At 44.5% G+C, this 22,613-nt stretch overlaps 2 protein-coding genes and 3 pseudogenes across 14 annotated transcripts in view; 4 read left to right on the top strand and 1 right to left on the bottom strand.

Annotated features, from left to right (window-relative positions):
- Positions 1-22,613, top strand: part of LOC128412188 (zinc finger protein 850-like) — a 322,162-nt pseudogene that overhangs the window by 68,075 nt on the left and 231,474 nt on the right.
- The window catches only part of LOC128412033 (zinc finger protein 420-like), a 317,641-nt gene that overhangs the window by 193,052 nt on the left and 101,976 nt on the right, over positions 1-22,613 (bottom strand). The window lies entirely within an intron of this gene.
- On the top strand, positions 278-1,178 carry LOC128412144 (olfactory receptor 51H1-like; annotated as a pseudogene).
- LOC128412281 (olfactory receptor 51H1-like) lies at positions 10,642-11,619 on the top strand. Its single transcript, XM_053385188.1, has one exon. It carries the CDS (start codon positions 10,642-10,644, stop codon positions 11,617-11,619), a length of 978 nt encoding a protein of 325 aa, XP_053241163.1.
- On the top strand, positions 17,905-19,121 carry LOC128412089 (olfactory receptor 51H1-like; annotated as a pseudogene).

Genomic DNA, 22,613 nt, shown 5'->3' with positions numbered 1-22,613 from the left:
TTTTGCAGATGAGGGTTTGGGAGACTGAATCTTTGAAAGCCGCACTGTTGTGACCTCCACTCCACTGCACAAAGTTGGAAGACTGTTGGGAACTGATTTTGATGCTGATGTTGGGGTGGTCTATGGCCAGGGTAGAAGGTGGGCTGAGGCAGGAATCAGGACTTCTCTTCCTTCTTTGAATGGAAGCTCCAATATTATTTTTCCTAGTGGGCTAAACTAGGAAATTTATCGGTCTTCAGAATACAACTTTACAGAATCTGTAAAATCGTGTCAGAATAAGAATTTTATGACTCCTTAGAATCCTCCCAATATTATTATTTTTTTTTTTTTGCATGCCATGTCATCCATCCCTGAGTATAATGACAGCCTTGTGAGCCACCAAACCTTTGTCCTGATTGGCATCCCTGGGATGCAGGAGAAGAACTCTTGGGTGGCCTTCCCACTGTTTGTGCTCTACGCCCTGACTCTGCTTGGGAACATCATGATCCTCTATGTCATCAAGATTGACCAAAGCCTCCATGAGCCCATGTACTTCTTCCTTTGCCTGCTCGCCTGCTCGGATCTGGGCCTCTGCATCTCCACCATGCCAACAATGCTGGGAGTCTATTGGTTTGACTCGAGAGAAATCCCACTCAATGGCTGCATCAGCCAGCTGTTCTTTATTCACATATTTCAAGAGATGGACTCTGGCATTCTTGTGTCAATGGCTTATGACCGGTTCATTGCCATCCGTGATCCACTGAGGTACAGAATACGTCTACCAAATTCAGTCATTACAAAAATAGCTATAGCTATCTTCTGCAGAAGTTTCTGTGTCATCTTCCCTTGTCCATTTCTTATTAAACGGCTCCCTTTCTGCCGATCTAATGTACTTTCTCATTCATACTGCCTACATCCAGATGCAATGACGTTAGCCTGTTCTGGCACAAAAGTCAACATTTTGTATGGTTTGGTAATGGCCATGTTTACTTTGGGGTTGGACGTTGTGATCATTCTCATATCCTATGTCCTAATCCTGAAGACTGTTTTGAGCATTGCATCCCACCAAGAGCGCCTCAAGGCTCTCAACACCTGCATCTCTCACATTTGTGCTATCTTGATCTTCTACGTCCCAATGATTGGTGTCACTGTGGTACATCGATTTGGGAAGCACCTTTCTCCCATTGTCCACATGCTGATGGCCAACATATACATTGCGGTCCCTCCACTTCTTAATCCTGTTGTGTACAGTGTGAAGACCCAGCAAATTCGACAGAGGATTTACCAAACTTTACGTTTAAAAAAAACAGGAGCTGATACCTTTATCAAATGACAATTTTGTGTCAAAGGGAAGAGAAATTGGTTTGCAAGGAAGCTCAAAGCCTGGCGAAGCAATTAGACACAAAAAGGAAACACTTTTATCCAGTTCAATCCTTAAAAAGATTTTATATATATATATATATATATATATATATATATATATATATATATATAAATTTTAGTTTCACTGTTAAAAAATAGTGTTCTTCAGTCTGTAGATTTCAAAGGTTTTTTTAAAGAAAGCATTCCAGTGACAGAGATGGATTAAACAAGGCTGCATCCAAACCAATTTTTATGCACACCCAACTTCTCCCAAGTGGTTTGAAGTTCCAAGAGTGCAGCTCCCTTGTAGTGATCAGGTGGGATTGCTATGAGGAATTATAACAAATATAGAGTAAGCCATCTGTGTCAGCAATGAAAGCATTGCATTGACTGGGTTTAAACTATTTTGAGATGATTCTTGATCAATCCACACCTCTGCATCCTGTTCCATTTCTCTCTGCTTGACAAGTCACGCACACAGCCCAGCTGCCAGCTGCTTCACCAGGCATGCATCCTGGGCTGTGAAAGATAGTGGGCAGCTTCTTTCAAGTAGCCTTTCTGATATGTTAATCTCAGGATGTTGATCTTAGGGCCTGGAAATAGTTTCACAGGAAGGTGATAAAGATGCCTATCTCCTTGCCATCTTTCCATCCTCTCCTGTTTATGATCTCCAGAGTTTCTCTAGTCCTCTTTTATTTACTCTCAGATTATGTATGCATGCTCAGAGTAGTCTTTGTAGTTAAAAGAATTTCTTTTGATCTAACTTTGTCCCCACGTGGGGTTTGTTGAAATGCTCAGAAGAGAACTTCCGGGTTGGTGCCTCTGGACAATGGCGGATTTCCACTGACCGGGAGGAATCTGCTCCGTGGAAATTTGGGTCTGGCCGCTACGGCGAAAGCGGAGACCCGTTAAAATCACAGGCGGGAGAAGCCTGTGAACGTGGGATTCGGCAGGCACCCTTTGCGCCTCCCCTACTCGCGGGGAAACCCAGTTTCGGGGATCCGGAGCGACGTGGGATGAGTGGTGCGGTGCTTCGAATCATCTGCTTCTTCCACAGAGTGAAGCCGCATAGCTGTTGCTGGAGAGCACTGACTTTTCCCTGTGGACAATTTGGACTTTAAAGTAATTACCCGTGAGTAGAGCTGATACGGGAGAATTGGATTTTAAACGTTTAATTTGGCATCGAAACGGGGAGGTTCAAAACAGGAAGTCCGCCTTCCCTATTTGTAAATAGACTGAGGCAAGGAGTCTGTAAGCTGAAGTCTTGGAAAGCCTTTGGTGAAAGATTAAATTTCCATCGGCAAAGAGTATAAAACCCCCCTTGGAGGCAGGAGAATGGGGGGGAAGTTGTGGACTAAGTATGCCCGCAGGAGAGAGTAAAGAGAGGTAAAGTACTGGAAGACACAAGATTTACCCACCAGGGAAGAATGGCAGATGAAGCTGATGGACTACATGGAACTGGCGGAAAAGACTGGCAGAATCCGAGACCAGGGAGAAGAGTCGGTGGAAGAAGATTGGAAAAAATTTAAAGTATATTTACAAAAATATAGCAAAATTAATGAATGTTAGAAGGATGCTGGAATGAAGTTACATGGTTTTAGCAGAAATGTTATAAAGAATTAAGTAAAAATGGATTGTTATTGGGCCAAAGTGTAAAATTTAAGGTCAGATTGAGTTAAGGTAAATTATAGAACAAAAATTGAGAAAGATGGAAAGGATTTGCTGAAATAGCTAAATTGAATTAGAATACAAAAAAGGGATGTGTGAGGAGGTCGATGAAACAAGTAAATGAAAGACAAAGATATGGAAATACTGGATGTGTTTTTAAATGTTTTTGTTTTTAAATGTTTTTGTGTTTTTATTGTTGTGCTGTATTGTTTTTATTCTGCTTTTTATTTTTTGATGTATTGTAACTCTTTAATGTCTTTTTTCTCTCTCTTTTTGTAATTGTTAAACTTTTAATAAATATCATTTTAAAAAAGAGAGAGAGAGAGGTAAAGTACTGCTGCTCTGACCCTGGAAACGGGCTGCTAGTAGGACTGATGTTTTGGAATGTCCATTGACAGCACTTAGAACGTTAGAATCATAGAATCATAGAATCATAGAGTTGGAAGAGACCACAAGGGCCATCGAGTCCAACCCCCTGCCAAGCAGGAAACACCATCAGAGCACTCCTGACATATGGTTGTCAAGCCTCTGCTTAAAGACCTCCAAAAAAGGAGACTCCACCACACTCCTTGGCAGCAAATTCCACTGTCGAACAGCTCTTACTGTCAGGAAGTTCTTCCTAATGTTTAGGTGGAATCTTCTTTCTTGTAGTTTGGATCCATTGCTCCATGTCCGCTTCTCTGGAGCAGCAGAAAACAACCTTTCTCCCTCCTCTATGTGACATCCTTTTATATATTTGAACATGGCTATCATATCACCCCTTAACCTCCTCTTCTCCAGGCTAAACATGCCCAGCTCCCTTAGCCGTTCCTCATAAGGCATCGTTTCCAGGCCTTTGACCATTTTGGTTGCCCTCCTCTGGACACGTTCCAGTTTGTCAGTGTCCTTCTTGAACTGTGGTGCCCAGAACTGGACACAGTACTCCAGGTGAGGTCTGACCAGAGCAGAATACAGTGGCACTATTACTTCCCTTGATCTAGATGCTATACTCCTATTGATGCAGCCCAGAATTGCATTGGCTTTTTTAGCTGCCGCGTCACACTGTTGGCTCATGTCAAGTTTGTGGTCAACCAAGACTCCTAGATCCTTTTCACATGTACTGCTCTCAAGCCAGGTGTCACCCATCTTGTATTTGTGCCTCTCATTTTTTTTGCCCAAGTGCAATACTTCACATTTCTCCCTGTTAAAATTCATCTTGTTTGTTTTGGCCCAGTTCTCCAATCTGTCAAGGTCGTTTTGAAGTGTGATCCTGTCCTCTGGGGTGTTAGCCATCCCTCCCAGTTTGGTGTCATCTGCAAATTTGATCAGGATGCCCTTGAGTCCATCATCCAAGTCGTTGATAAAGATGTTGAATAAGACCGGGCCCAAGACAGAACCCTGTGGCACCCCACTAGTCACCCTTCTCCAGGATGAAGAGGAACCATTGATGAGCACCCTTTGGGTTTGGTCAGTCAGCCAGTTACAAATCCACATAGTCAAGACCGCATTTTACCAACTTCTTTACAAGAATATCATGGGGCACCTTGTCAAATGCCTTGCTGAAATCAAGGTAGGCTACATCCACTGCGTTTCCTTCATCTACCAGGCTTGTAATTCTGTCAAAAAACGAGATCAGGTTAGTCTGACATGACTTATTTTTCAGAAATCCATGCTGACTATTGGTGATCACAGCATTCCTTTCTAGGTGCTCACAGACTGTTTGCTTAATGATCTGCTCCAGAATCTTCCCTGGTATTGATGTCAGACTGACTGAGCGATAATTATTTGGGTCCTTGACAGCTAGCAAAATAAGAGAGATACATTGTTTCCACTGTCTCCGGCTGTTTCTAAAAAGGAGTAATAAAGTAACTGAAAACTGAAACTAACTTTGGATTGTACGAGTTGCACTTAAAGGTGATATTGTTGATTATTATAAATAGAAACTGTTTCCCCCTAGTGGAAGTTTCTGAAATTGGTTACTTTATAAGAGCTGGGCTAGGGGAGTGTCCAGTTGCAAGATAAGAACTGTGTGACTCAGGGATTGACCTTGAATCTTTTAAGTGTTATGGCAAATGGAAAGGAAAGAACAGATGAAATGTCAACAGAAGAGGCCTTAGTGGTCGCATTATTGAAAATAAATGACTCACTGGAACAGCTTCATAAGAAAACAGATTTGATGAATGAAAGGCTGGTGAAAGTAAATGCTGCAAATATTAAAATTGATTTAAATAATCTGGGACAAAAGGTGAATATCAAGACAGAAGCCACCCAGAAATTGACACAGGAATCTACTTTAACACGGCAAACTGCGGATGAAGTCAGGGAAACCTTTGCTGCTGAATGTAAAACAACACAATTGGAGTGTGAGAGAGCCCCACACATTCAAAAGCAACTTGACGAATATAAGCTGACCCCACCAGAACTGGGAAAGGAAAGTTTGACAGAGCTTCAGGAGACAGGATCAACATCGGCTGAGAAAGAAAGATTTTTGGGGGTCAGTAGGACCGCCAAAAATGTGAATTTACTTAAGGGTAACTGTGAAGGACGTTGGATTGAAGAGAAGGGGGATTGGGAAATATGGATAAATCTGAAGTTGTTATGGTCGGGCCGAGCTGTTGTGGTGGGGATGAGGGTTGCTGTGTTGCCGGGGATGTTGCTTTTGTATCAAAAAGTGCAAGTTTTGGATGGGAGGGATTGTTTCAGGAGGTGGCAGAGGGATGTTCCTGGATTGGTTTGGCAGGGCAGGAAGCCTCGAGTAAAACTTAAGATATTGACGGATGTTAAAGAAGGAGGTGGACCTGCCCTGCCAGACACCTAAACTTTGATGTGAATCATCTGCTTTTTGCTGGCTGAGAGAATGGCTGCTTCTTGAAAGCACTGAAGTGTTGGATAATGGCAGATGAAGTTGATGGACTAGATTGAATTGGCGGAAAAGACTGGCAAGATCCGAGACCAGGGAGAAGAGTCGGTGGAAGAAGACTGGGAAAAGTTCAAAGACTATTTATAGAAATACTGTAAAATTAATGAATGTTAGAAGAATGTTGGAATGAAATTATATGGCTTTAGTAGAAATGTTATAAGGAATTAAGTATAAATAGCTTAATAGAGTATTAAAGGAAAATAAGGTTAAAAGATGTTAAGATAATTATAGGATAGAAAACAGGGGAAGATAGTAAGGAATTGCTGAAATAAATAAATAGAAGTGGAATACAAAAAGGGAGGTGTGAGGAGGCCGTGGAAATATGGGAAAGAAAGATAAGATATTGGAAGTTTTTTCTTTTTCCTTTTTTTCCTCTTCTATCTTTTGATGTGTTTTAAAATTGTTTCTGCTTTGTTTTGTTAATTTTTATGTAGTGTTTGTGTATTATAATGTATTGTGTATTGTTTTTTCTTTGTTTTTTCTTTTGTAAGTGTTTAAATTGTTGTAAAAGCAATAAATATTATTTTTTAAAAAATGAAATGCTCAGAAGAAATCTTATTGGTTCTTACAAACTCTCTGTAAAAAGTTCTTTTGTGAATAAAACGACCTGGGCCAGAGGGTGGAGAGACAGATTATTATACGCACCCTTCCCAGAGTCTTGCTGGTTCAAGCCTCTGTGTATATTCTTATTAATCAGAGTTCAATCCTTCATTTACTTTGAGAATGCCTCACTCCCTTGGATTCATTTGGAAGGAGTTTTCTGGAGACCTATTTGCATAGCCTCTTCTGCCGGACCATTCCTCATTTGGCTCCCAGGCCTTCTCTCTGGAATGTGTGGCATTTCAAACGGCCTCTCCTGCAGCCTGATAACAGCTCCCCTCTCTTGCTTCCGCCCCTGCAACTGCTGGTCGAGCTTCAAGGCCACTTGCATCAATGCCTCCAGGGAACTGGCAGAAGGGTCCATTCTTGCCAACTCATCCAGCAGGGTTTCACTCAGCCCTGCATGGTAAATCGCCATCAAGGCTTCCCAATTCCACACTAGCTCCTGCAACAGCAAACTGAACTCTGTACTGTTCTCCATTACTGAGTTAGACCCCTGCGTCAGCTTCAAAAAATTTCTTGTACATGCAGATTTCTGCTTCGGTTCCTGGAATATGGACTCAAGATGAGCCATAAAACTGTCCAATCTCAACAAACAAGGGTGCTGGTTAATCAGTAAGGGGATCACCCAAGGCTGGCAACTCCTTCCAGAAGATTAATTACAAAAAACACACATTCCAGGTCTGTCTATAAATCATCTTGTCTCACCTTGAAGAACATTTACGCATTTGCTTTAAAAACAAGGAACTTGGAAGTCTCTCCACTGAATTTCAATGGGGGAATGGGGCACTGAACACCTCTGAGCTTCTACTCCCGGTCTTCTGAGTTCTGTATTTTGATGAGTTATTGTGCTTGTTAATTGTTTTACGTGTCCTCTTAACAAAAAATTTGTTGTAATAGCCATTGAAATAATTCTCCCTGGTTATCAGTACTGGCATTCTGCTCCTGCACCTTCTGTCAGTATTTATGACTTGACCAGCAATTAAAGTTGACTCGGGACGATCTGTCAGGATGCCATCAGTGACTCTCAGCTGTTGCCCAGGAAAGTATAAAGACAAGGGAAGATTTCTTACCATCCTTTTTTATTATTCAGTATTTACAGAGAGAGGTTATACAACCCAGCCTCTTGGATAATGGCGTTGTCCTGGGTGAATCTCCATCCCCCCTTCTCTCCCACTCGCCCATTAGTCACTTCTATGGGTGCTGCTACATACCCTCTGTCTTTGAGCTCTTTGCTCTCTTACTTTCAGGGCTCACCAGATTCTAGGAGATGGAGGGTCTGGAATGCTTTCTAATGATGTGTCAGCCTGGTGTTGCTCTGGCTCTCCCATGATTTCCCAACTTTCCCTCTCATCTGCCTCTGAGCTGTGACCTTCCTCATACAGGAATTGTAAATCAATACTGTCTTCCTCTTCCTTCTTCCAGGTAGGTTCAGGAAGTGGGGGGCAGCCGCCACCATCCCTCTTCTGCCCAGTCCCTGACATCATCCTGGAAAAAAGTGACATGCGGGGTGCCACAGGTTTCTGTTCTGGGCTCGTTGTTGTTCAACATCTTGATAAATGACTTGGATGAAGGAATGGAGGGGATGTTGGGATACTGCCAGGGAGATAAAGTCCATCTGAGCCCCCAAGCTCGTTGCCGGACGATCCATCGACCTCCCGTAGTCATGCAGTACCAGCAATTTAGCGACACGAAGCCTCAGGCTTGTGCACACTCTATCAGCAGAATTCACACAGCAAAAGTTGCACAGCAGGACAGCATATTTACAGTTTATTCAGCGTAGGTCAGAACAAAAGAAGACATGACCGTCTGCTCCGACTGCTCAGGCAAACAGCAGAAAACGAAAGGAACAGACAACATAAACATCCTGTGAGACAGGAAATGCGCAGGCTGTGACACAAACATCCTGCTCCCTTTTAAGGTGGAACGGAAATATCCTAACAGGGGATGCTCATTGAAATTGCAAATGACACCAAACTGGGAGGGGTAGCTAATGCCACAGAAGCAGAAGCAGGATTTGAGATGAATTTAACAGATTGCAGAACTGGCCGCAAACTGACAAAATGAATTTCTGTTTGGACAAATGTACAGTTCTACATGCAGGCAGGAATAACCAGGTGCAAAAATATATAGAATGGGAGACACCTGGCATGCCAGCACCATACCGACAAGCTGGAAGGTGTGAAGAGGGGAGCGACCAAGATTATCAAGGGTCTGAAAACCAAGCCTTATTTGTGAGGAATGGTTGAGGGAGTTGGGTATGTTTAGCCTGGAACAGAGGAGACTGAGAGAAGATAATAGTAGCCACCATCATATATTGAAAGGGCTGTCCATGGAATATGAAGCAAGCTTGTTTTCTTCTGCTCCAGGGGGGTCAGACAAGAAGGCTCTTTGGATCACTTCCCACTCTGCGAATCTATGGTTCTATAAAATTAGAATCCATCAGCAGATATCCAGTTTTAAAACAAAGCAAAAACATTCTGAAACACTTAAAACATTCTAAAGACAAATGCAATGAAAAGGATCTGAAAGCAGTTACAATTACATGCATTGTAAGTGGTGCACCACAAAGGGCTCTTCCATCCCCATGCACCCTGATCTGTTTAGTAACTGATTCTCTTTTGAACCTTCATGTCAAGAGCTGGATTCTTTTACTCAGACCCACATTTTAGGGGTCTTCATTCTTCAGGGATCAGGGTGCCCACTTGAATAATATACGGGGGGCAGGTTAGCCCTGCCCTGCATAATTGATCACATGACACAGTGCACACGCACCATTTGAATGGCAATGACCATCAACTTAGCGGTACAGCCCCATCAAATATTTTATTGGGGTGCCAAAGACCTTTTTGCCCCTAGGAGTTGGTTTCTCTGTCAGGGAGGATGAGACCTCACTGTTAAGAAATTCTGTACATCTCCTATTTCTCTGGTTGTACAAAGGAGAGGAGCAGAGTGATCCCTGGAACACCTCTGAGACAAAAACTCCAGGTCCTTGTGCAGGATCCACAGAGTTTACCTAATACTTGCCACTGGGATTTGCGAGATCTCCTCTCACAGGGTTCAGCAGTCGTCTCCCAGTTTGAGGGCAACTTGTCTCCCTGTGGGAAAATAGTTTTTCAGTAACTCTTTACACACCATAAATATCACAGGCAGAATCCCTCTTACAGCAGCACAGGCAGGATCAGCGTTGACCCGGGGAGAAAGCATCTTAGCTTCACAGGCTGTGCCATGAAGTCAGGTAAGTGCAAAGGACTGCATGAGCTATCAAACAGATGTGTTTTCCTCTGATTACTTCAGAGATGTTTTCCTGAGTAATGTAAAGATGCTGCCATTCATACTGGGAGCCAGAAAGAGATGGGGTTTAATCTGGAACTTCATATGGGGGAGGGGGAGGGTTTGGGCTGGTCAAGAAAATATCTGGTTTCCTGGATCAGGAGTCAATAATCTGGAGGTTGTACTGCTCTGCTCTATCTTGTGGTTGGGGTGGGGGTCTGCTTTCCAGAAAGGAGGAGGAGGAGAAGGACTACAGAGCAGAAGGACTATAGGACCACTAAGTGAGGAAAAATGGAATATTATGGTGGCCTGCAATTTTTGCTGCAACATCTGTGTGGAGTAGGGAGAAAATGTCCCCCAAGGTCCTTTCCACTCTACATTTCTATGATTCTATTATCACAATCTTCTCATCAACTGGATAGGGCTGCAAAATGAAGGCCCCCCCCCATTTCAAGGGGTCTTCTCATAAGAGGAGGACATGGGGTGAGACTAGTCCTGTCTTTCCCCAATAATACTACTACAACTAATGATTTAGATCTACCATTTCTAATTTACATATTGCACTTTGATTGTTATTTCAATTTTTCAGATGAGAAGTTGGGAGACTGAATCTTTGAAAGCCACACTCTCGTGACCTCCACTCCACTTGTTAAAGTTGGGAGACGGCTGGGGACTGATTTTGATGATGGGTTGGGGTGCTCTAGCCAGGGTAGAAGGTGAGCTGAGGCAGCATTCAAGACTGCTCTTCCTTCTTTGAATAGAGGCTCTAAGGCAACTTTATCACTACTTTAAAGAATCTGTCAAAGAATAAGAATTTTATGACTTCTTAGAATCATTTCACCGAAATCTCTTGGTGTGCCATGTCATCCATCCCTGGGTATAATGAGAGCCTTGTGAGCCACCAAACCTTTGTCCTGATTGGCATCCCTGGGATGCAGGAGAAGAACTCTTGGGTGGCCTTCCCACTGTTTGTGCTCTACGCCCTGACTCTGCTTGGGAACATCACGATCCTCTATGTCATCAAGACCAACCAAAGTCTCCATGAGCCCATGTACTTCTTCCTTTCCATGCTCGCCTGCTCGGATCTGGGCCTCTGCATCTCCACCATGCCAACTATTCTGAGTGTGTATTGGTTTGACTCTGGCGAAATCCCACTCAATGGCTGCATCAGCCAGATGTTCTTTATCCATATATTACAAGCAATAGAGTCTGGCATTCTTGTGGCAATGGCTTTTGACCGCTTGGTTGCCATCCGTGATCCACTGAGATACAGGTCACTGCTCTCAAATTCAGTCATTGCAAAAATAGGTATAGCTATCTTGTCCAGAGGTCTCTGTGTCTGCTTCCCTTTCCCCTTTCTCATTAAACGGCTCCCTTTCTGCAGATCCAATGTCCTTTCTCACTCCTACTGTCTCCACCAAGATGCCATGAAGTTAGCCTGTGCAGACATAAAGGTCAACATTTTCTATGGTTTGATAATAGCTGTTTGCACTTTAGGGACAGACATTGTTATCATTCTTGCATCATATGTCATTATCCTGAAGACTGTTTTGAGCATTGCCTCTCATGAAGAATGCTTCAAGGCTCTGAACACCTGTGTGGCCCACGTTTCTGCCATCCTGATTTTCTATGTCCCAATGATTAGCATTGCTGTGGTACATCGATACGGGAAGCATCTTTCTCCCATTGTCCACATGCTGATGGCCAACACATTTGTTATGGTTCCCCCACTTCTTAATCCTCTTGTGTACTGTGTAAAGACCCGGCAAATTCGGCAAAGGGTATGGAATATACTGCACTTTAAAAAAAAGTTGGGTTTGATATTTCTACCGAAATAAAATTCTCTGATGAAAGGAAGATAAAGTAGTTTATATTTAGGGATAGATGGATCCATCCCAGGTCATCTCTGTTTTTGTTTTAAATATGATTTTCAGTTATTTACATTTCAATTGTTTTACGATCATTTTAACATTTTGATTTTCGACTTCCTTCCTCCTCTTTCTGCGGTCCCTTAAATATATTTTTTATATGTCCTGCATATTCCAAATTAACTTAACTTGTTCATTTATTCATCCACTTTAAATATTTACTCTTATAAAACTGAAGGTCATTACAATAATCCTGCCAATGTTCTTATCTTTTTACACTTCGTTTTTAAATATTCCATAAACCATTTCCATCCTTTTATAAAAAGTTTGTTATCTTGATTTCTTATTCTTCCAGTAAATTTCACCGTTTCTGCATATTCCATGTTTTTGTATCAATTCGTCCTTTGCTGGGACTTCTGCTTCTTTCCATTTTGGGGCAAGTAACATTTCCGCTGTAGTAGCAGACATATATAATTTCTATACAGTTTGTGTAGTTCTGCACCTATAATTCCAAAAAGGAAAGCTTCTGGGTTTTTTACAAATATAAAATGTAGAAACGCATCCCAGGTTATTTCTGAATCTGTTTAATATTGAGTCTGTTTTGTCCTTTTTATTCTGATACGTTTAATGGCAGACACTGAGCAATTCTGCACAGATTCCATACACAAAGAAGAAGGAAGATTAATACTCAGAAATAGAGCTGTTGATGGAGAATAATCAATTTTTTCTTTAAAATTGTATCTTCCTGAAAACTCCATTTTCTTTTGAGCCTGTGGCCTAGCTAAACTGCATGAGCAATATTTACCTCTTACAATGCAGAATGGGTTGCTTTTTAGGTAGCAGATGTTTGTTCCAGAACACTGAAAAGAATAAACTGATAAGGCCCATGGCAACCGTTGTATGGAGGAAAGGAGGGTTGGCTAGGCTAGGTGATTATGCTTAAACCTGAATTGATAGCAGAATGGAGATATTCATCATAGAGAGATGAGAGAGGAGGCTGATGGATCCAATAGGTTTCCAGATGGCTCTGGGAGATTTCCTGGCTGATATCACCAGAGCTCCTGGCAAAGACCTGGCCAACTTCTGGAACATCCAGATGGCTCAGGCCATTGATATGATCACCCCAGAATGCCCTTTCCCACCTCATGGAGCCCCTTGGCTCCCTGGTATACTCCAGTGCATAGGATGAGGAAACATACTGGAAGATGTCTTGAACATGAGTGGAGGAGAGATTTGGTCAAATGCAATGGGGAGGGCTCATCATTGAGCCTACCTAGAGGCAGTGAAGACAGCAAAGAAGGCATACTTTGCTGCCTCCACTGAATCCTCACCAAGCCATCCAGCAGATTGTCTAGTGTTCTTTGCAAAGCATTTTGAGGATAAAATCACTTTCATCCACCAAGATCTTGACTCCACTGTTTTAGCAGCTGAAACTCAAGGGGTGTCCAGAGCACAGTCTAGTCCTGTTGTGTTGCATGAGTTTCAGTTGGTGAGGCTCAAGGATGTGGACAAGGTGCTTGGATCGGTCAGGGTGACGCTCTAGACCAGGCATGGCCAAACTTGGCCACCCAGCTGTTTTGGGACTACAACTCCCATCATCCCTAGCTAACAGGACCAGTGGTCAGGGATGATGGGAATTGCAGTCCCAAAAGAGCTGGAGGGCCAAGTTTGGCCATGTCTGCTCTAGACCTTTGCCTCTCTTGGCTGGTAAAAGCCAGCAGGGTGTGGGTGTTAGTTTCTGTTTGCCACTGTGTAGTGTTTTGGAGTCACAAGACTCTGTTTTGCATTCCACACATTCCATACTGTTGGAAGTCTCAAGGAAGACAGGAGACGGATGTGACGTTACTGATTTCCTGTTCCTTTGTTGTTCAGTTGCTCTCTGCTCTCACAGAGAGAGGATGTGTATTTATTTTCTATCTGCATAGCTTAGAAAATAAATCATAGCGATGTAGCCATAAATTTCATCACTTCCACGTGCTGCTTTGATTCTCTGCTGAATGGGGGATGTGCCTGGAGCCTTGTCAGAGGCTCAGGTCGTCAATCACGTCGGAGGCGATTCCGGAGGACTTGGCCAGAGGAGGAATCTCCGCTCGACCGAGCTGATAAAGCTCATCCTCCTCTGCTTGGTGAATCGTACCTTCCTGCGGAGTAAAGGACACGAACAGGTGTTTGTCTTTGCAGATGTGCCGGGTCACTCCTGAGTTAACGATGAAGAAAGATCTAGACGTCTTCCGGACCTTTGGAGTGTAGCATGAGACCATAACCTTGTGTTGCGTTGTCTTGGACTTCTGACCTTTGCCTTTGCCTTTTCCACGCGAGCTGGCTGGGTCAAGAAGGTGATCAATGCCTCTTTAGGAGAGGGGGTGGTCCCTGCCTGTTTGAAGGGGCACATCTTTAAAGAGACACAGCTTCAGGCGCCAAGCAAAAACATTCCTCTTCAACCAGGCCTTTGACTGATTAACACCCAATGACTTTTAAAAGTGTTGAGGGGGGTGGAGCAATATTGGGTTGTTGTCTTCTTCTTCTTATGTATCCTGTGGTTTTTATCCTGTATTTGTATGTTGTGAACTGCCCTGAGATCTAAGGGTGAAGAAGGGTATACAAAGGTAATAAATAACTCCATTTGACTGATTAATTGCCACCTGTGATCCACTGACATGCAGATCACTTCTCCCAAATTCTTTAACTGCAACATTTGGTGCAGCTATCTTGTTCAGAGGTCTTGGTTTGTGCTTCCTGTTTCCTTTTCTCATTAAACAGCTCCCTTTCTGTAGATCCAATGTCGTTTCTCACTCTGACTGGTGAAAACAACTTCTTTAACCAAAAGTGGATTGATTAAGTCAGGCCAAATCAAACATGCTCATAAACACAATATCTAGACGTGACTCCCCTGCAGATCCCAGGGCCTGACCTGGCAGAAATGGGGAGAGGGGCTCCATCAGGTACTTGGTTCTCAGGTTGTGTGGGGCTTTGTACATTAAAGCAAACACTTTCGCCCCGGTTGCAAATAGGCAAACACACAGTTCACACACGGCTGGTGTTACACGATCCCTTTCTGCTGCACCACTTGCAATGCGTGCAGCAGACTTTGGAATCCACTGCAACTCCTGGACTATCCTGAAGGATAGCTCCTCGTAGAGTGAACTGTAGCAATCCAGTTGGGAAAGCCATAAGAGTGTAGGTCCATGTGCCCCATAATTGTCCTTCTCTGGTCAAGTACTGCATCTAGGAGCGGAACCGCTTCTTGAGGTGTCTTGTCTGTGGCATCAGGTATCAGTAACGAAAAACCTCTAGGTCTCACCTCAGCCATAGAATCAAGGACCAAATGAAGCTGAGTTTCTTTGCCCTTTATGTGCTCTGCAAATTTCCCCTGTATAGGGCATAGTCGTTGTGATTTAAATAGGATTTCTCAGCTCTGCGTGGATAGTTTTTCCCGTTTTTATGCTCCTAGCCTCATTCATCTTCATTTTTTGTCATATTTGGTTAAGTTCTACTAAGTAGAACTCATGTGCACCAATCAAAGCTGAATGTTGGAAGATCTGGTGCAGTTAAAAGAAATAACACATTTGAGCAATGCAGAGTTAAACTGTGGAACTCTCTCCCACTGGAGGCAACGATGCCCACCAACTTGGATGGCTTTAAAGGAGGATTAGACAAGAAGAAGAAGAAGAAGAAGAGTTTGGATTTGATATCCCGCCTTTCACTCCCTTTAAGGAGTCTCAAAGCGGCTAACATTCTCCTTTCCCTTCCTCCCCCACAACAAACACTCTGTGAGGTGAGTGGGGCTGAGAGACTTCAAAGAAGTGTGACTGGCCCAAGGTCACCCAGCAGCTGCATGTGGAGGAGCGGAGACTCGAACCCGGTTCCCCAGATTACAAGACTACCGCTCTTAACCACTACACCACACTGGCTCTCACATGGAGAAGAGGCACTCCTGCAGCATTGCTTTTTCTGGTTTGATGAAGATATGGTGAGTTTTTCTTAAAGTATTGAAAAGCAACTTTTTAATGATTTTATTGTGTGTGTATACCACCATCCTACAGGTTGAGCGATGGAATATGAATGAAATGTACTAACTAACTAACTAACTATCACTGTTCTCGCAGCTGACAATTGTTTGTTTACTACTTGAAACTCTTTTAGAGTTTACAGCAACGTCATTCTTTTACCCAGACCCAGATTTTAGGGGTCTTCAGATCTGCATGGAGAACGAGACCTCCCTGTTAGGATAGTCTGTCTGCATCCCACTTCTCTGGTTATACAAAAGAGGGGAGCGCCGAGTGATCTCTGGGATGCCTCTGAGAGCGGAGCTGCAAGTCCTTGTGCAGGATGCCTGGGTGCAGTGGCGTAGCGTGGGGGGTGCCAGGGGTGCCGGCCGCACCGGGCGCAACATCTGGGGGGGCGCGAGTCCAGAGGGCCCAGCCGCGTCGTGCCCTCGGCCCGCCCCTATTGTCAGAGCGGCGGCCAGCCTCCGCCTGCTCCTACCTTGCCCACCCGAGGACTGCAGCAGCGCCCGCCCCCGTGGCCACCCACCCCGCCCCGCCTCGCCCATTGGCTCGCCTCCCTCGGCCCCGCCTCTGTCCGATGGCCGCGGGGGGTGTCCTGCTCGGCGCCGGCGCCTTTTTTCAGGAGGTAGGGAGGCTGGACGGGGAAGTGGGGTCGGAAGCGGGCAGAGAAGGAGGGGATCTCGTAGCCAAAAGGGCTGCGCCGGACGGCAAAGGGCCGGGGAAAGTTTGGAGAGGAGAAACGCACCGTCATGATTTCCCGGTGGAAGCGGCAGGATTAGGGATGGCGAAGCGTAATTACGCACGAATTTCGCTGGGTGAGAGCTTCGGGGATCGATCGGCGGAAATGGGAATCAATTGGAATATGAGAAAGAGAGAGAGAGAGAGGGACCATCATTCATAGGCATAGATTTGTAGGGTTAGGGGGCGCAAATCCATGGGTTAGGGGGCGCAAATTACTTGCCTTGCCCCGGGTGCTGACAACCCACGCTACGCCACTGCCTGGGTGTGTCCTTCTACTTGCAGCAGGGATTTCAGAGATCTCCTCCCAATGGGGTTCAGCAATTTTCTGGTGGTTCGGGAGCAGCTGGCCTCTCTGAGGAAATACATTTTTGCTATAACCCTTTGTGCCATAAAAAGTGCAGATGGGATCCCTCTTGGAGCAGCAAAGACAGGCTCAGTGTCCCTCCTGGGAGAAATCATGTCAGGTACTCAGCCTGTGCCATAAAGTCGGGTAAGTGCAGCAGACACCATGAGACACGAAGGAGAGAGAGAGTTTTCCATTGATCAGCTTCAGAGAGGTCTTCCTCAATCAAGAGGCCACGAGATGATGGAAACTGTTCTGATTTTATTCTCATGCTTTATGTTATATCATATTTGGAGGGGTTGTAAATATTGTGCATATCAGAGTTCTTGCTAATTGTTAGTTTCAGGTAATAAGAAAATAACACTGACACGTTTATGGGAAGCTATCACATACATGAAGTACTGTGGTATCACTGCTGAATTTTGATGAGAATAATTATTATCTTTTCCAATACGGTTATTATGGTCCTTATCATGCAACTTAAAATGCTGCAATTCATACTGGGCCAGCCAGAGAGAGGCTGGGATTCAACGTGGAATTTCATATTGGTGGGATGGTTTGGGCCAGTCAGGAAAAACAGCTGGCTCCTGGAACAGGAGACTATAATTTGGAAACTGCTTTTCTGTTGCTTATTGTGAACAGGAGCATTGCCCAGGGATATAGAGGACAAGGTCTACAGAACAGTGGAATGGTAGAAGCTTTCATTTGAGAACTGTAGCTTATATAAAGCCTGACTGTTTCAGACAAGAAAAAACATTAACAACCTCTTAAAGAAAAACAGATTTATGTAATATTTCTTTAATATGTATTTATCTTCCTCTGCAAACAGCTTGGTGCTTCTTATCTTCTGCAAGCAAAATCTAATTTCAGCACTTTTTATTCAGTGCTGTTTGTATTTTTCTTTTTGTGTTAAAAATTACTCTATCAATATTCTCTTTCTTCATATTTCAGCTTCTGATCATCTCTGGTCATGTTCCTCTTGCCCACTGGATGGGGCTGGGAAAAGGACCTCCGTTTCAAGGTGTCTTCGAAGAAGAGCGAGAGGAGGGGTGACTGCTATGCAATCCTTCCCTTGTACAGCTATACACACAGTCATTTGGACAGATAATTTCTAATTCAGCAATGCCACTGTATTTTTTATTTCTGTTTCGCAGATGAGAAACTGGCAATTTTTATGATAGGGTTGGAGTGTTATTTGGCCAGGATAGGAGGTGAACTGAAGGAGCATTCAGGACTGTTCTTCCTTCCTTGAATAGAGGCTCTAACACAAATTTTGCTGTTGAATTAAAACAGGATATGTATCCCCTTTCATAAAGGCAATATGACATTGATAGAATCTGTAAGGTTGTAGAAAAATCTCTAATATGCAGATCACTTTTAGGACTCCTTCAAGTCCTTTCACCAAAAGCACTTGGGGGATGATTTCACTTCTGACCAACTCCAATGACAGCATTATGAGCCACCAAACCTTTGTCCTGATTGGCATCCCTGGGATGCAGGAGAAGAACTCTTGGATGGCCTTCCCACTGTTTGTGCTCTACGCCCTGACTCTGCTTGGGAACATCACGATCCTCTATGTCATCAAGACTGACCAAAGCCTCCATGAGCCCATGTACTTCTTCCTTTGCCTGCTCGCCTGCTCGGATCTGGGCCTCTGCATATCCACCATGCCAACTATTCTGGGGGTCTATTGGTTTGACTCTGGGGAAATCCCACTCAATGGCTGCATCAGCCAGATGTTCTTTATCCATATATTACAAGCAATAGAGTCTGGCATTCTTGTGGCAATGGCTTTTGACCGCTTGATTGCCATCCGTCGTCCCCTGAGATACAGGTCACTGCTCTCAAATTCAGTCATTGCAAACATAGGTATAGCTATCTTGTCCAGAGGTCTCTGTGTCTGCTTCCCGTTCCCCTTTCTCATTAAACGGCTCCCTTTCTGCAGATCCAATGTCCTTTCTCACTCCTACTGTCTCCACCAAGATGCCATGAAGTTAGCCTGCGCAGACACAAGAGTCAATGTTTTATATGGTTTGATCGCAGTCATGTGCACAGTACTGTTGGATGCGCTCGTCATTCTTGTATCTTATATTCTGATCCTGAGGACTGCTTTGAGCATTGCCTCCCGCAAAGAATGTCTGAAGGCTCTCAACACCTGTGTGGCCCACATTTCTGCCATCTTGATCTTCTACGTCCCAATGATTGGCATCACAGTCGTACATTGATACGGGAAGCACCTTTCCCCCATTGTCCACATGCTGATGGCCAACATATTTGTTGCTGTCCCACCACTTCTCAATCCTTTTGTGTACAGTGTGAAGACCCCGCAGATTCGGCAAAGGATATGCAACATATTGCAGCTGAAAAGAACTAGGGGTTGATATTTCTCCCAAAGGAGAATTCTGCCGTAAGAGGAAGATAAAGTGTTTGTGTTTTATAATTAGGGATAAATGGATCCATCTCATGTCTGTGCACCTTTTTTGCCTTTGTGCAATAAGGATGGGAAGCTTCTCCCAGTTGCTATGACAGTGGCAGTTCATTGCCACTCAGCAATACCTCATACCCTCCAAAATCTCCAATGGTCTACCATCATACTGCCTTGCCACAGAGGATGGAAGATTTCTGGGGTGATTTTTGCACCGCTTCTGCGCCTGCAGTGGGGGCAGGTTTTGCCAACACCTAGGTATGCCTCTGCCTCTCTAATAACTAGTCTGCTTTGTCCTTTCCTCAATTTTATTTTCTTACAAAGAAATCCTAAACAATGGCACAGTTTCCATACAAAATATAATCTATGCTTACTTACGAGTAGGGCTCAAAGGTGCTGTCAATTTACCTTTTGATGTGTATTCTTTAAACCAAGGGGTTTCTCCCATCATGTTGCTGTTCACATTTGGCATTAAAAGAAATGGAATTCATTTTGTTGGTTCTTCTTCTTCTTCAACCTGCTGTCTCACTTCAACGTTCTGCCCAACGGGAAGCACAAGTCCCACCGTCTCTCCATCCCTGTGTTGCTCTGCAGGCTTAGCAGGGACACTCTCTTAGCTTAGAGGGAAAAGTGGGTAAGAGGTGACATGAAAGAAGTCTATAAAACGATGCCCAGCATGGAGAAAGTTTTTATCCCTTTCTCATAACGCTAAAACTCATGGACACCCATTTATTTATTATTCTTTATACCCTGCCCATCTGGCTGAGTTTCCCCAACCACTCTGGGCAGCCCCCAGCAAAATATCAAAACACAGTAATGTATTGTTTTTAATACTTGATTGGGAGCCGCCCAGAGTGGTTGGGGAAACTCAGCCAGATGGGCGGGGTATAAATAATAAATTGTTGTTGTTGTTGTTGTTGTTGTTGTTGTTGTTGTTGTTGTTATTATTATTATTATTATTATTATTATTATTATTATTATTATTATTATTACTATCAAACATTAAAAGCTTCCCTAAACAGGGCTGCCTTCAGATGTCTTCTAAAAGTCTGGTAGTTGTTGTTCTCTTTGACATCTGGTGGGAGGGTGTTCCACAGGGCAGGTGCCACTACTGAGAAGGCCCTCTGCCTGGTTCCCTGTAACTTGGAACCACCAGAAGGCCCTCGGAGCTGGACCTCAGTGTCCAGGTAGAATGATGGGGTGGAGACACTCCTTCAGGGATACTGGACCGAGGCCGTTTAGGGCTTTAAAGGTCAGCACCAACACTTTGAATTGTGATCGGAAACATACTTGGAGCCAATGTAGGTCTTTCAAGACTGGTGTTATATGGTCTCGGTGGCCGCTCCCAGTCCCCAGTCTAGCTGCCGCATTCTGGATTAGTTGTAGTTTCCAGGTCACCTTCAAAGGTAGCCCCACGTAGAGCGCATTGCAGTAGTCCAAGTGGGATTGAAGTGGAATGCTGCAAGATTTAGGACAGATAAAAGGAAGTCCTTCTTCGCACAGCACAGAGTTAAACTGTGGAACTGGCTCCCAGCCCATAGGAGGCAGTGATGGCCTCCAACTCAGGTGGCTTTAAAGTGGGGCTGCCTTATTTTAAAATGTGAAAATCCGGACATAAAAGTTGTTGAGATTTTTTCCCCAACAGATGAATCCCAGATATGTCCGAGAAAGCTCAGACGTATGACAGCCATATTTAAAAGAGGATTCATGGAAGAGGAGAGGACTATCGATGGCTACTAGCCATGATAGCTGTTGTCTGCCTCCATAGTTGGAGGCAGTAAGGCTTCTGAATACCAGTTGTTGGGAATGACAGGAGCAGAGAGGGCTCTGGGGCTTCGTTTCCAGCTTATGGGTTTCAATGTGAGAGCCGGAGGCTGGACAAGATTGGCCATTGGCTTAACCCAACAGCCTCTTCTTATGTTCTTCTTGACTGGTCCCAGCCACCTCACAGGAGCCAGAGACAGACACACACCCATCACCTTGGTCTAGGAAGAGTCAAAAGAGAAGGAAGAAGTGGGCTCAGCCCACCAGGAAGAGCGAGAAGCTGCAGAAACCCTTAGAGCCTTAGCAGCCCAGGGGCGTAGTGCGGGGCATGCCAGAGGGGCAGTGCCCCCGGGCTCAGGTTTTTGAGGGGGTGCAAAACAGGTGCCCCCAAGGCAGGCCAGCGCTCCTCTCCCAGCACTGGAGGAACCAGCGCTCACAGAGAGGAGCACCAGGCTGTGCTATGCTGGGGGCGCCAATAGGCGGGTGCCTGCTTTATGCCCCCCAAGTGCCGCGTCGTCTGACTGGGCTCTCTATTGTAAATGCACCCTTCAAGGGGCATGTGGCTGTTCTGCCCTTTTCACACCTCTCTCTCTGGATCCACTCAGAGAGGTAGGTTGAGACCTCCTGGTTAAGATATTCCGTCTGTGTTATGTACAATGGTACCTCTGGTTGCAAACGGGATCCCTTCCTGAGGCCTGTTTGCAACATGAGCAGAATACAACCCTTATCTGTGCGTCTGAGTGTGCGCACACCACAATTCGCCACTTCTGCGCATGCACGTGATATCCTTTTGCGCATCTGCGCATGCGCGAGCCGCGAAACCCAGAAGTAACCCTTTCCGGTACTTCCGGGCCGCCGTGGGATGCAGCCTGAAAAATCGCAACCTGAAGCAAACGTAACATGAGGTGTGACTGTACTGAGTTTGGTTCCTAGTACAATGGGCAGGTAGGATCTTGGAATGCAGCAACCTGATTCATCTGCAGGAGTAGCCCAATCAGGCTCCAAGAGGGGAGTTGAATCAGCCGATCACACATTATTTGTGTAAATAATGTATATATAGCCAGAGGTTTGGGGGGAAATTTGCACTGTTGTACTATGAGCTGAAATAAAGAGCATGAAATCAATACTCCACTCTGAGCATATTTCCGTCTGCATCCCACTTCTCTGGTGTTAAGGAACAAGGGAGCACAGAGTGGTCCTCCAGAACACCTCTGAGAACAGAATTGCAGGTCCCTTCACAGGATCCTTGGGGATTCTCTCATAACTGCTGCTGGGATTTCAGAGATCTCCTCCCAGTGGGTTCAGCAGTTCTGGGCACCTAAGCCCCATGGTGTCACTTCCCAGAGGAAAAACAGTTTTTCTACAACGCTTATTGCCATGAACATCACAGGCAGGAGCAGCAGGTTCCATGTTCACCCAGGTCAGGTTCACAGCCTGTGCCATAAAGTCAGGTAAGGGCAAAGGACTTGTTGAGATACAAAGCATGTGAGTTTTCCCTTGACTGAGCTCAGAGGGGTTTTCCTCAGTCATGAGGCTATAAGATGATCGAGAGGGTTTACACTTGCTTTTTGTTCCAATGTTCCGTGTTAAATATTGTGTATACCAGAGGCATTTTTGTTAATTGTTAGCTGCAAATAACAATAATGGTCTAATATCCATATCTATATGGAAAAGCAGCATATGC

The sequence above is a fragment of the Podarcis raffonei genome, chromosome 4 (assembly GCF_027172205.1).
Source record: "Podarcis raffonei isolate rPodRaf1 chromosome 4, rPodRaf1.pri, whole genome shotgun sequence".
NCBI classification, from domain to species: Eukaryota; Metazoa; Chordata; class Lepidosauria; order Squamata; family Lacertidae; genus Podarcis; species Podarcis raffonei.
Note: the sequence above shows the minus strand (reverse complement) of the source record. Positions and strands in the feature narration are given on the sequence as shown.